This window comes from Scyliorhinus torazame, chromosome 12 (genome assembly GCF_047496885.1).
Source record: "Scyliorhinus torazame isolate Kashiwa2021f chromosome 12, sScyTor2.1, whole genome shotgun sequence".
Lineage (NCBI taxonomy): Eukaryota > Metazoa > Chordata > Chondrichthyes > Carcharhiniformes > Scyliorhinidae > Scyliorhinus > Scyliorhinus torazame.
This window is the reverse complement of record NC_092718.1, coordinates 70851158-70866027: the sequence shown is the minus strand read 5'-3', so window position 1 is coordinate 70866027 and position 14870 is coordinate 70851158. Positions and strand designations below refer to the sequence as shown.

General features: G+C 49.0%; 1 protein-coding gene across 2 annotated transcripts in view; it reads left to right on the top strand.

The window, feature by feature from the left end:
• The window catches only part of LOC140386471 (TYRO protein tyrosine kinase-binding protein-like), a 66110-nt gene that overhangs the window by 14133 nt on the left and 37107 nt on the right, over positions 1-14870 (top strand). For both annotated transcript variants that reach the window (XM_072468843.1, XM_072468844.1), the window contains exons 2-3: positions 1585-1605; positions 6973-7104. In XM_072468843.1, coding sequence (XP_072324944.1) covers positions 1585-1605; positions 6973-7104 — 153 coding nt within the window. The remainder of the gene's footprint in view (positions 1-1584; positions 1606-6972; positions 7105-14870) is intronic.

Below are 14870 nucleotides of genomic sequence, written 5' to 3'. Positions count from 1 at the left end.
CCCGTGTTGTACCTGTCCTGGGAGTGTTTGATGGGGACAGTGTAGAGGGAACTTTACTCTGTATCTAACCCCGTGTTGTATCTGTCCTGGGAGTGTTTGATGGGGACAGTGCAGAGGGATCTTTACTCTGTATCTAGCCCTGTGCAGTTCCTATTCTGGGAGTGTTTGATGGGGCATTGTAGACCTTTACTCTGTATCTAACCCTGTGCTGTACCTGTCCTGGGAGTGTTTGATGGGGACAGTGTTGAGAGATTTCCTCTGTGTCTAACCCCATGCTGTACCTGTCCTGGGAGTGTTTGATGGGTACAGTGTAGAGGAAGCTTTACTCTGTATCTAACCCTGTGCTGTACCTGTCCTGGGAGTGTTTGATGGGGGCAGTATAGAAGGAACTTTACTCTGTATCTAACCCCGTGTTGTACCTATCCTTGGAGTGTTTGATGGGGACAGTGTAGAGGGACCTTTACTCTGTATCTAACCCCGTGTTGTACCTGTCCTGGGAGTGTTTGATGGGAACAGTGCAGAGGGATCGTTACTCTGTATCTACCCTGTGCAGTTCCTGTTCTGGGAGTGTTTGATGGGGGCAGTGTAGATGAGGGAGGCAGACCCTTCAAATGGGAGCCAGGACGTTTTGGGGGTGGATGTCAGGAAGTGCTTACTCACAGAAAGGGGATGAGGAAATCTGGAACGTTCTCTCCCAAAATAAGCTGTCGAGATGTTTGGGGATAATAGGAAATTTCCAAATTGAGTGATAGGTTTCTGAGGACAAACTTACCTGGACTTGATAGGTTATGTCTGTCCTGTGGTGATGTGCATCACTGTAAATACATGTAAGCTAGACAGACACTAGAGGGAGCACCAGAAACATCACACACACACACACACACTCAACCAATAGCTAAGTTAGGTGGGAGGCGACCAATGGACATTCACGATACACAAGGAGGTGACACGACCACAGGGGGGCATTACACCAACCCATACATAAAGGACACCACACACATGATCAGCCCCTTCGGCCAGTGGAGACAGTCAGTGAGGACAGACACGGGGTTGATTCATTATCACACCCACCATGTGGAAGACAGCAGCTGGTTAGTCAGTTTAGGTAGCTATAATAGGATTAGCAGTAGTGTCGAACTCAAGTTATAAAAGTGTACATAGTGTAAATAAATGAGTTGAAGTTATTTACACGTCTCGACCTTCCTTGACAAATGCAACACAAGGAAGCCGCTTATGTTACATGGAAACATAACAAAACATGTCCCTCTCTCCAAAGAAACATCCGGACTCGCTGAGATTATCCATTATCTATTTTTGAGCTTCAATCTCGGCTGAATTTTGCTTTTTGTGTTAAATTTTTTGTTGGGTTAGGGATTAAGAGTTACAGAAGCAAGGCTGGTCGAAGGAGCTAAGATCAAATAAAACACAATCCAATTGAATGGTGGGGCAGGCTGAATGGGTCTCCTCCTGTTCCCGTGTAACAGGCTCAAGGGGGGCAGAATCGGCCTCCTTCTTCTCCTGTGTCAGTCTATGTCTCTATCTGATGAATTTGTTATTAATTCATGTTCTTTGATTGTCTCACAGGTGCAGCGAATGGACAGAACGGTGAGTGTCGATATTACTGTTATCAACCCTTTATCATTGGGAATGGCTCACAGCCTGGTCTCTTTTACACTGCCTTCTCTGATCAGGAGCTGGTCATTTGGCCCATCTGCCCCACGCTGGTGTTTCTGCTCCACATCACCCTGCTTCCACGAACCTCCCCGACTCCCCCCATCACTTCACCACCACCACCCCCGAACCCCCATCACATCAGTGATAATCCTCAGGGGGTCCACGGGGGATAACAAATCGATTTCCCCGTGGAGCTCATGGACACAGGTTCCTGCTGGCGGACCCACCCACCTGAGACTTGTTAGTGAGCCCTTTAAGTGCTGCCTCCAGAGCGGGAATCCCAGCCCCGGACATTAGTGTTGTATGCTGAAATGGTGGGTTTATCCTTTGTGCTAAAATAAGCATGTCCAGCCTTCTTCGTGTGCCCCAGATTACTACCATTTCCTTGTATTTCCCTCTCCCTCATGTATTTAGACATTTTCCTTCTTAAATACGCCAACACGATTCACCTTAACCACTCCCTGAGGGAGCAAGTCCCACATTTCCCCACTCCCTGCGGAGTGAGTCCCACATTCTCCCGACTCCCTGAGGAAGCAAGTCCCACATTCTCACCACTCCCGGTGGGAGTGAGTCCCAAATTCTCCCGACTCCCTGAGGGAGCAAGTCCCACATTCTCCCCACTCCCTGTGGCAGAGAGTCCCACGTTCGACCCACTCCCTGAAGGAGCAAGTCCTATGTTCTCCCCATCCCACATTGTTCTCATCCCTATGGGAGTGAGTACCACATTCTCCCCACTCCCTTTGGGAGCGGGTCCCACGTTGTCCACACTTCCTGAGGGAGCAAGTCCCACATTGTCCCCACTCCCTGAGGGAGCAAGTCCCACATTCTCCCCACTTCAAGCTCGATTCCCAGCTTGGGTCACTGTCTGTGCAGAGTCTGCATGTTCTCCCTGTGTCTGCGTGGGTTTCCTCCGGGTGCTTCAGTTTCCTCCCACATGTCCCAAAAGACATGCTGCTATATGAATTGCTCATTCTGAATTCTCCCTCGGTGTACCCGAACAGGCGCCGTAGTGTGGCGACGAGGGGATTTTCACATTAGCTTCATTGCAGTATTAATGTAAGCCTACTTGTGACACTAATAAAGATCATCCCTATGGGAGTGTGTCGCACATTCTTCCCACTCTCTGTGGGAATGAATCCCACATTCTCCCCACTCCCTGTGGAAGCAAGTTCCACATTCACCGCGCTTCAAAGGCTATGGGCCCTGACAATATTCCAGCAATAGTACTGAAGACTTCTGCTCCAGACCTTGCTGCGCCCCGAACCAACCTGTTCCAGTACAACCTTTGTGGAAGCCTTCTTAGAGCAGAAGGCAGTGTGTCAGTCTTATAATCTTATGGTCCTGAGTTCAATCCTCAGAGAGGGCAGATTTTAGGGCAGCACGGTAGCACAAGTGATTAGCACTGTGGCTTCACAGCGCCAGGGTCCCAGGTTCGATTCCCCGCTGGGTCACTGTCTGTGCGGAGTTTGCACGTTCTCCCCGTGTGTGCGTGGGTTTCCTCCGGGTGCTCCGGTTTCCTCCCACAGTCCAAAGACGTGCAGGTTAGGTGGATTGGCCATGCTAAATTACCCGTAGTGTCCATAAGGGTTGGGAGGGGTTTTTGGGTTGCGGGGATAAGGTGGAAGTGAGGGATTAATGTGGGTCGGTGCAGACTCGATGGGCCGAATGGCCTCCTTCTGCACTGTATGTTCTATGTAATCTATGTAACTACAACATTGGCATTCCCCCGGCAATGTGTAAAATTGCCCAGGTGTATCCTGTACTCAAAAACAGGACAAATCCAGCCTTGGTTCAAACATGGTTAAAAGAGCTGAATGCCAGAGGTAAGAGTGACTGCCCTTGACATAAAAACAACATTTGACTGTGCATGGCATTAAGGAGCCCCAACAACATTGGAGTCAATGGGAATCGGGGGAAAACTCTCCACTGGTTGGAGTCAAACCTGGCACAAAGGAAGAGGGTTGTGGTGGTTTGAGGTCAATCATCTCAGCTGTGGAACATCACTTCAGGAGTTCCTCAGGGTAGTGTCCTTGACCCAACCACCTTCAGCTGCTTCATCAATACCCTTCCTTCCACCATAAGGTCAGATGTGGGGATGTTCGTTGATGATTGCACAATGTTCAGCACCATTCGCGACTCCTCAGACACTGAATCTGTCCATGTCCAAATGCAGCAAGACCTGGACAATATCCTTTTTAAAAAATTCATTCACGGGATGTGGGCGTCGCTGGTTAAGCCCTAGTTGCCCTTCAGAAGGTGGTGGTGAGTTGCCTTCTTGAACCACTGCTTTCTTTCGGGTGTCAGTACACCCACTGTGCTGTTAGGGAGGGAGTTCCAGAATTTTGGCCCAGTGACAGCGAAGGAACGGCCGATATATTTCCAAGTCAGGGTGGTGAGTGACTTGGAGGGAAACCTTCAGATGATGGACTGACAAGTGGCAAGTTACAGTCGCACCACACAAGTGCCAGGAAACGTCCATCTCCAACAGGAGAGAATCTAATCTTCACCCCTTGACATTCAATGGCATTACCATCACTGAATCCCCCACAATCAACATCCTAGGGGTGACCATTGACCAGAAACTGAACTGGACCAGCCATATTAAAACTGTGGCTAGAAGAGCAGGTCAGAGGCTGGGAATCCTGTGGTGAGTAACTCACCTCCTGACTCCCCAAAGTCTGTCCACCTTCTACAAGGCACAAGCTAGGAGTGTGATCGAATATAAATTAGAAAGATCATATTGGCAGAGGTAGCAGGTAGCCATGAGGAAGAATTTATCAAGTGTTTCCGGGACAATTTCCTGGAACAATATGTTGTGGATCCAACCAGGGGTCAGGTTATTTTGGATTTGGTAATGTGTAATGAGGCAGGTTTAGTGAACAATCTCAGAGTAAAAGATCCCTGAGGAAACCGTGACCATAACATGGTGGAATTTAGCATTAAATTTGAGAGTGAGAAACCTGGGTCAGAAACAACTGTGCTGCATATAAATACAGTAGGAAGTCTTACAACACCAGGTTAAAGTCCAACTGATTTGTTTCAAGCACTAGCTTTCGGCTGGAGTGGACTGGGAAATCTTTGAAATGCGATGAACAGGTGCAGAAAATAATCAGCAAGGCTAATGGAATGCTGGCCTTTATACCTAGAGGATTGGAGTATAAAGACACAGGGGTTATGCTGCAGCTTTACAAAACCCTGGTTAGACCCCACTTAGAGTCACTGTGAGCAGTTATGGCACCACACCTTTGGAAGGATATTTTGGCCTTGGAGGGAGTGCCAAAAAGGATGACTAAAATGATATCTGGACTATAGGGGTTAAATTACAAAGAGAGATTACACAAATTAGGCCTGTTTTCTATAGAATTTAGGAGGTTAAGGGGTGATCTGATCGAAGTCTTCAATATATTAATTGGAAAAGACTAGGTAGATAAAGATAAACTATTTTTACTGGTTAGAGATTCTAAAACTAGGGGGCATAGTCTAAACATTAGGACCAGACCATTCCGGAGATGTTAGGAAGCACATATATGCAGGTATATGGAGTTAGGTCACAGATCAGCCATGATCTCATTGAATGGCAGGACAGGCTCAAGGGGGTGAATGGCCGACTCCTGTTCCTATGTTCCTATACAGAGAGGTGAGGAGAGTGGGAAAAAACTTGGCAGCTGGAATATAATGTGGGAAAATGTGAAGTTATGCACTTTGGTAGGAGGAATAAAAGAGTTGAATATTATTTAAATGGAGAAAGACTGCAGAAAGCTGCAGATCAGAGGGATTATGGGTCCTCGTGCATACATCACAAAAAGCTAGCATGCAAGTTCAGCAGGTCATAGGCAAGGCAAATAGAATGTTAGTCTTTTCTTTTCTTCAAAGTGAATGGAGTATAAAAATCTTGCTAAAACTACACAAGGTACCAGTTAGATCACACCTGGAATATAGTGAACAGTTTTGGTCCCCTTACCTTAGGAAGGATATACTGGCGTTGGAGGCAGTCCAGAGAAGGTTCACTAGGTTGATCCTGCGTCTTATGGTCTTATGGAATACTCTCCACTTGCCTGGGTGAGAGCAGCTCCAATAGCACTCAAGAAGCTCAACACCATTAAGGACAAAGCAGCCACTCTTGATTGGCACCCCTTCCACAAACATTCACTCCCTCCACAACCGACGTTCAATGTCAGCCATGTGTACCATCTGCAAGATCCACTGCAGGAACTCACCAAGGCTTCAAAACCCACGACCACCACCATCTAGAAGTACAAGAGTAGCAGATACCTGGGAACCCCACCACCTGGGGGTTTCCTTCCAAATCATTCACCATCCTGACTTGGAAATATATCGACTGTTCCTTCATGGTGGCAGGGTCAAAATCCCAGAAATCCCTCCCGAACATCACAGTGGGTGTACCTAAACCGCACCGAATGTAGCGGTTCAAGAAGGCAGCTCCCCACCACCTTCTGAAGGGCAACAAGGGATTGGGATAAATGCTGGACCCAGCCAGGAATGCTCACATCCCATAAAAATAAATAATAAAAACAGAAAAGAGGCCCGGTTTGTTCGGCCTTGCATGATTGTCATAACTTTTCAAAGAACAAAGAAAAAAGAAAAGTACAGCACAGGAACAGGCCCTTCGGCCCTCCAAACCTGTGCCGACCGTGTTGCCCGTCTAAACTAAAATCTTCTACACTTCCTGGGTCCTTATCTCTCTATTCCCACCCTATTCATGTATTTGTCAAGATGCCCCTTAAATGTCACTATCGTCCCTGCTTCCACCACCTCCTCCGGTAGCGAGTTCCAGGCACCCACTACCCTCTGTGTAAAAAAACTTGCCTCGTTCATCTCCACTAAACCTTGCTTCTCGCACCTTAAACCTATGCCCCCTAGTAATTGACCCCTCTACCCTGGGAAAAAAGCTCAGACGATCGACCCTGTCTATGCCCCACATAATTTTGTAGACCTCTATCAGGTCTCCCCTCAACCTCTGTCGTTCCAGTGAGAACAAACCAAGTTTATTCAACCGCTCCTCACAGCTAATACCCTCCATACCAGGCAACATTCTGGTAAATCTCTTCTGCACCCTCTCTAAAGCCTCCACATCCTTCTGGTAGTGTGGCAACCAGAATTGAACACTATACTCCAAGTGTGGCCTAACTAAGGTTCTACACTGTTGTATTATCCCTCTGAAGAGCTTTTGTTGCTGTTAATGTTGGTTCTGGAGCTGCAAACTGTAAGTTTTATTGGTCTGTCCCAGGAGGATGGTTACGCACTGAGCTCTAACCTCGTCTTGTCATCATCTCCCAGGGTGTGAAGATTGCTACCGGATCGACGGTGGAGTTATCGCTGGAATAATTATTGGTGATGTCATCATTACCATCATGATCGCCATGACAATCTACTACTTTGCCAGAAGGGGTGTGAATAATGCAAAGAATGGTTTGAACCCATTTCATAAATTCTTAATCCTTCAGCCACTAATCCGAGGTCCCTGTCTCCTCAAACACCGTTCACTCCCACTGTACACAATCCCGATGGACGCAAACCCCTTCCCGTTCACTCCCACTGTACACATTCCCAATGGATTCAAACCACTTCGCGTTCACTCCCACTGTACGCAATCCCAATGGATCCAAACCCCTTCCCGTTCACTCCCACTGTACACAATCCCAATGGATCCAAAACCCTTCCCGTTCACTCCCACTGTACACAATCCCAATGGATCCAAAACCCTTTCCCGTTCACTCCCACTGTACACAATCCCAATGGACCTAAACCCTTTCCCGTTCACTCCCACTGTACACAATCCCATTCGATCCAAACCCTGACCGTTCACTTCCACTGTACACAATCCAAATGGACCCAAACCCCTTACCGCTCACTCCCACTCTACACAATGGCAATCGACTCAAACCCCTTACCGTTGACTCCCACTATACACAATCCCAATGGACCCAAACCCCTTACCGTTCACTCCCACTATACACAATCCCAATGGACCAAAACCCCTCACCGTTCACGCCCACTGTACACAATTCCAATGGACCAAAACCCCTCACCGTTCACTCCCACTGTACACAATCCCAATGGACCGAAACCCCTCACCGTTCACTCGCACTGTACACAATAACAATGCACCCAAAACACTTCCCGATCACTCCCACTGTACGCAATCCCAATGCACCTAAACCTCTTCCCGTTTCCTCCCACTGTACACAATCCAAATGAACCCAAACCCCTTCCCGTTCACTCCCACTGTTCACAATCCCAATGGACACAAACACCTTACCTCTCACTCCCACTGTAGACAATCCCAATGGACTCAAACCCCTGACCGCTCACCCCAGCTCTACCTAATCCCAATTGAAACAAACCCTTACCGTTCAATTCCACTGTACACATTCCCAATGGACCCAAACCCCTTACCGTCCACTTCCACTGTACACAATCCCAATAGACCCAAATGTTTACCATTAACATCCACTGTACACAATCCCAATTGACCCAAACCCCTTCCTGTTCACTCCTACTCTACACAAGCCCAATGGACCCAAACCCATTGACGTTCACTCCCACTGTACACAATCCCATTCGACCCAGACCCTTACCGTTCACTTCAACTGTACACAATCCCAATGGACCCAAACCCCATCATGTACACTCCCACTGTACACAATCCCAATGAACCCAAACCCCTTACCGTTCACTCCCACTGTACACAATGCCAATGGGACCAACCCCTTCCCATTCACTCCCACTGTACACAGTCCCAATGGACCCAAACCACATCATGTACACTCCCACTGTACACAATCCCAATGGGACCAACCCCTTCCCATTCACTCCCACTGTACACAATCCCAATGGACCCAAACCCCTCACCGTTCACTCCCACTGTACACAATCCCAATGGACCCAAACCCCTTTTCGTTCACGCCCACTGTACACAATCCCAATTGACCTAAAAAACTTACCATTCACTCCCACTGTACACAATCCCAATGGACCCAAACCTTTACCGTTCACTCCCACTGTACACAATCCCAAAGGACCCAAACGTTTACCATTAACTTCCACTGTACACAATCCCAATGGACCCAAACACCTTCCTGTTCACTCCCACTGTACACAATCCCAATGGACCCAAACCCCTTCCCGTTCACTCCCAATGTACACAATCACATTCGACCCAGACCCTTACCGTTCACTTCAACTGTACACAATCCCAATGGACCCAAACCCCTTACCACTCACTCCCACTGTACACAATACCAATGGACCCAAACTCCTTACCGTTCACTCCCACTGTACACAGTCCCAATGGACCCAAACCCCATCCTGTACACTCCCACTGTACACAATCCCAATGGACCCAAACCCCTCACCGTTCACTCCCACTGTACACAATCCCAATGAACCCAAACCCCTTTTCGTTCACGCCCACTGTACACAATCCTAATTGACCTAAAAAACTTACCATTCACTCCCACTGTACACAATCCCAATGGACCCAAACCCTTGCTGTTCACTCCCACTGTACACAATCCAAATGGCCCCACAACCCTTACCATTAACTCCCACTGTACACAATCCCAATGGCCCCACAACCCTTACCATTAACTCCCACTGTACACAATCCCAATGGACCCAAACTCCATCCTGTACACTCCCACTGTACACAATCCCAATGGACCCAAACCCCTCACCGTTCACTCCCACTGTACACAATCCCAATGGACCCAAAAACCTTCCCGTTCACTCTCACTGTACACAATCCCAATTCGGTCAAACCCCTTCCCATTCACTCACACTGTAGACAATCCCAACGGACCCAAACCCATTCCGTTCGCTCTCACTGTACACAATCCGAATGGATCCAAACCCCTTCCCATTTGCTCCTACTGTACACAAAGCCAATGGACCAAAGCACCTTCCCATTCGTTCCCACTGTACACAATCCCAAGGGACAAGTAGTCCTTCCCACCTCACTGCCCACTGTACCCTATCCCAATGGATGCAAATCCCTTCTTGTTCGCTCCCATTGTACACTATCCCAATGGACCCAAACCCCTAACCATTCACTCCCACTGTACACACTCCCAATGGATGCAAATCCCTCCCATTAACTTCCACTGTATACAATCCCATTGGACCCAAATGCCTTACCGCTCACTCCCATTCTACACAATCCCAATCGATCCAAACCACTGACTGTTCACTCCCACTACACACAATCCCATTCGACCCAAACCCTTACCGTTCACTCCAACTGTACACAATCCCAATGGACCCTCACCCTTACTGTTCACTCTCACTGTACACAATCCCAATGGACCAAAACCCCTTCCCGTTCACTCCCACTGCACACAATCCCAATGGACACAAACCCTTACCGTTCACTCCCACTGTACACAATTCCAATGGACTCAACCCCCTTACCGCTCACTCCAACTCTACACAATCCCAACAGACACAAACCCTTACCGTTCACTTCCACTGTATACAAGCCCAATGGACCCAAACCCTTAACGTTATCTTCCACTGTACACAATCCCAATGGACCCAAACCCTTAATGTTCAGTCCCAATGTACACAATCGCAATGGACCCAATCCCCATTCTGTTCACTCCCACTGTACACAACCCAAATGGACCCAAAACCCTTCCAGTTCACACCCACTGTACACAATCCAAATGGACCCAAACCCCTTACCGTTCACTCCCACTGTACACAATCCCAATGGACACACAACCCTTACCATTCACTCCCACTGTGCGCAATCCCAATGGACCCAAACCCCTTCCCATTCACTCACACTGTAGACAATCCCAACGGACCCAAACCCATTCCATTCGCTCTCACTGTACACAATCCCAATGGGTCCAAGCCCCTTCCCATTTGCTCCAACTGTACACAAAGCCAATGGACCAAAACACCTTCCCATTCATTCCCACTGTACACAATCCCAATTGACAAGTAGTCCTTCCCACCTCACTGCCCACTGTACCCTATCCCAATGGATGCAAACCCCTTCTTGTTCGCTCCCATTGTACACTATCCCAATGGACCCAAACTCCTTCCTGTTCACTCCCACTGTTCCCAATCCTAATGGATACGTAGCGCTTCCCACCACACTCCCCACTGTATGCAGTCCCAATAGACACAAACCCCTTCCTGTTCAATCCCACTGTACACAATCCCATTGGACCCAAACCCTTACCGTTAACTTCCACTGTATACAATCCCAATGGACCCAAACGCCTTATCGCTCACTCCCATTCTACACAATCCCAATCGACCCAAACCACTTACCGTTAACTCCCACTATATACAATCCCATTGGACCCAAACCCTTACCGTTAACTTCCACTGTATACAATCCCAATGGACCCAAACGCCTTATCGCTCACTCCCATTCTACACAATCCCAATCGACCCAAACCACTTACCATTAACTCCCACTATACACAATCCCATTCGACCCAAACACTTACCGTTCACTCCAACTGTACACAATCCTAATGGACCCTCACCCCTTACTGTTCACTCTCACTGTACACAATCCCAATGGACTCAAACCCCTTGCCGCTCACTCCAACTCGACACAATCCCAATTGACACAAACCCTTACCGTTAACTTCCACTGTACACAATCCCAATGGACCCAAACCCTTACCGTTATCTTCCACTGTACACAATCCCAATCGACCCAAACCCCTTTGTGTTCACTCCCACTCTACACAATCCCAATGGACCCAAACCCCTTACCGTTCACTTCCACTGTACACAATCCAATTCGACCTAAACCCTTATCGTTCACTTCCACTGTACACAATCCGAATGGACCCAAACCCCTTACCGTTCACTCCCACTGTACACAATCCGAATGGACCCAAACGCCTTACCGCTCACTCCCACTCTAACAATCCCAATCGACCCAAATCCCTTACCGTTCACTCCCACTGTACACAATCCGAATGGACCCAAACGCCTTACCGCTCACTCCCACTCTAACAATCCCAATCGACCCAAAACCCTTACCGTTCACTCCCACTATACACAATCCCAATGGACCAAAACCCCTTACCGTTCACTCTCACTGTACACAATTCCAATGGACCCAAACCCCATCCTGTACACTCCCACTATACACCCAATGGACCCAAACCCCTTCCCGTTCACTCCCACTGCACACAATGCCAATGGAGCCAAACCCCTTACCGTTCACTCCCACTGCACAAATCCCAATGGACCCAAACCCCTTCCCATTCACTACCACTGCACACAATCCCAATGGACCCAAACCCTTACCGTTCACTCCCACTGTACACAATCCCAATGGAGCCAAACCCCTTCCCATTCACTCCCACTGCACACAATCCCAATGGACCCAAACCCTTACCGTTCACTCCCACTGTACACAATCCCAATGGACCCAAACCCCTTCCCGTTCACTCCCACTGGACACAATCCCAAAGGTCCCAAACCCTTTGCATTAACTTCCACTGCACACAATCCCAATGACACAAACGCCTTACCGCTCACTCCCACTCTACACAATCCCAATCGACCCAAAACCCTTACCGTTCACTCCCACTATACACAATCCCAATGGACGAATACCCCTTACCGTTCACTCCCATTGTACACAATCCCAATGGACCCAAACCCCATCCTGTACACTCCCACTGTACACCCAATGGACCCAAACCCCTTCCCGTTCACTCCCACTGCACACAATGCCAATGGAGCCAAACCCCTTACCGTTCACTCCCACTGTACACAATCCCAATGGACCCAAACCCCATCCTGTACACTCCCACTGTACACATTCCCAATGGACCCAAACCCCTTACCGTTCACTCTCACTGTACACAATCCCAATGGACCCAAACCCCATCCTGTACACTCCCACTGTACACATTCCCAATGGACCCAAACCCCTTACCGTTCACTCCTACTGTACACAACCCCAATGGACCCAAACCCCTTCCCGTTCACTACCACTGCACACAATCCCAATGGACCCAAACCCTTACCGTTCACTCCCACTGTACACAATCCCAATGGACCCAAACCCCGTCCCGTTCACTCCCACTGCACACAATCTCAATGGACCCAAACCCTTACCGTTCACTCCCACTGTACACAATCCCAATGGACCCAAACCCCTTACCGTTCACTCCCACTGTACACAATCCCAATGGACCCAAACGCCTTACCGCTCACTCCCACTCTAACAATCCCAATCGACCCAAAACCCTTACCGTTCACTCCCACTATACACAATCCCAATGGACCAAAACCCCTTACCGTTCACTCTCACTGTACACAATTCCAATGGACCCAAACCCCATCCTGTACACTCCCACTATACACCCAATGGACCCAAACCCCTTCCCGTTCACTCCCACTGCACACAATGCCAATGGAGCCAAACCCCTTACCGTTCACTCCCACTGCACAAATCCCAATGGACCCAAACCCCTTCCCATTCACTACCACTGCACACAATCCCAATGGACCCAAACCCTTACCGTTCACTCCCACTGTACACAATCCCAATGGAGCCAAACCCCTTCCCATTCACTCCCACTGCACACAATCCCAATGGACCCAAACCCTTACCGTTCACTCCCACTGTACACAATCCCAATGGACCCAAACCCCTTCCCGTTCACTCCCACTGGACACAATCCCAAAGGTCCCAAACCCTTTGCATTAACTTCCACTGCACACAATCCCAATGACACAAACGCCTTACCGCTCACTCCCACTCTACACAATCCCAATCGACCCAAAACCCTTACCGTTCACTCCCACTATACACAATCCCAATGGACGAATACCCCTTACCGTTCACTCCCATTGTACACAATCCCAATGGACCCAAACCCCATCCTGTACACTCCCACTGTACACCCAATGGACCCAAACCCCTTCCCGTTCACTCCCACTGCACACAATGCCAATGGAGCCAAACCCCTTACCGTTCACTCCCACTGTACACAACCCCAATGGACCCAAACCCCATCCTGTACACTCCCACTGTACACATTCCCAATGGACCCAAACCCCTTACCGTTCACTCTCACTGTACACAATCCCAATGGACCCAAACCCCATCCTGTACACTCCCACTGTACACATTCCCAATGGACCCAAACCCCTTACCGTTCACTCCTACTGTACACAACCCCAATGGACCCAAACCCCTTCCCGTTCACTACCACTGCACACAATCCCAATGGACCCAAACCCTTACCGTTCACTCCCACTGTACACAATCCCAATGGACCCAAACCCCGTCCCGTTCACTCCCACTGCACACAATCTCAATGGACCCAAACCCTTACCGTTCACTCCCACTGTACACAATCCCAATGGACCCAAACCCCTTACCGTTCACTCCCACTGTACACAATCCCAATGGACCCAAACGCCTTACCGCTCACTCCCACTCTAACAATCCCAATCGACCCAAAACCCTTACCGTTCACTCCCACTATACACAATCCCAATGGACCAAAACCCCTTACCGTTCACTCTCACTGTACACAATTCCAATGGACCCAAACCCCATCCTGTACACTCCCACTATACACCCAATGGACCCAAACCCCTTCCCGTTCACTCCCACTGCACACAATGCCAATGGAGCCAAACCCCTTACCGTTCACTCCCACTGCACAAAATCCCAATGGACCCAAACCCCTTCCCATTCACTCCCACTGTACACAATCCCAATGGACCCAAACCCCTTCCCGTTTACTCCCACTGCACAAAATCCCAATTGACCCAAACCCCTTACCGTTCACTCCTACTGTACACAACCCCAATGGACCCAAACCCCTTCCCGTTCACTACCACTGCACACAATCCCAATGGACCCAAACCCCTTCCTGTTCACTCCCACTGCACACAATCCCAATGGACCCAAACCCTTACCGTTCACTCCCACTGTACACAATCCCAATGGACCCAAACCCCTTCCCGTTCACTCCCACTGGACACAATCCCAAAGGTCCCAAACCCTTTGCATTAACTTCCACTGCACACAATCCCAATGACACAAACGCCTTACCGCTCACTCCCACTCTACACAATCCCAATCGACCCAAAACCCTTACCGTTCACTCCCCCTATACACAATCCCAATGGACCAAAACCCCTTACCGTTCACTCCCATTGTACACCATCCCAAT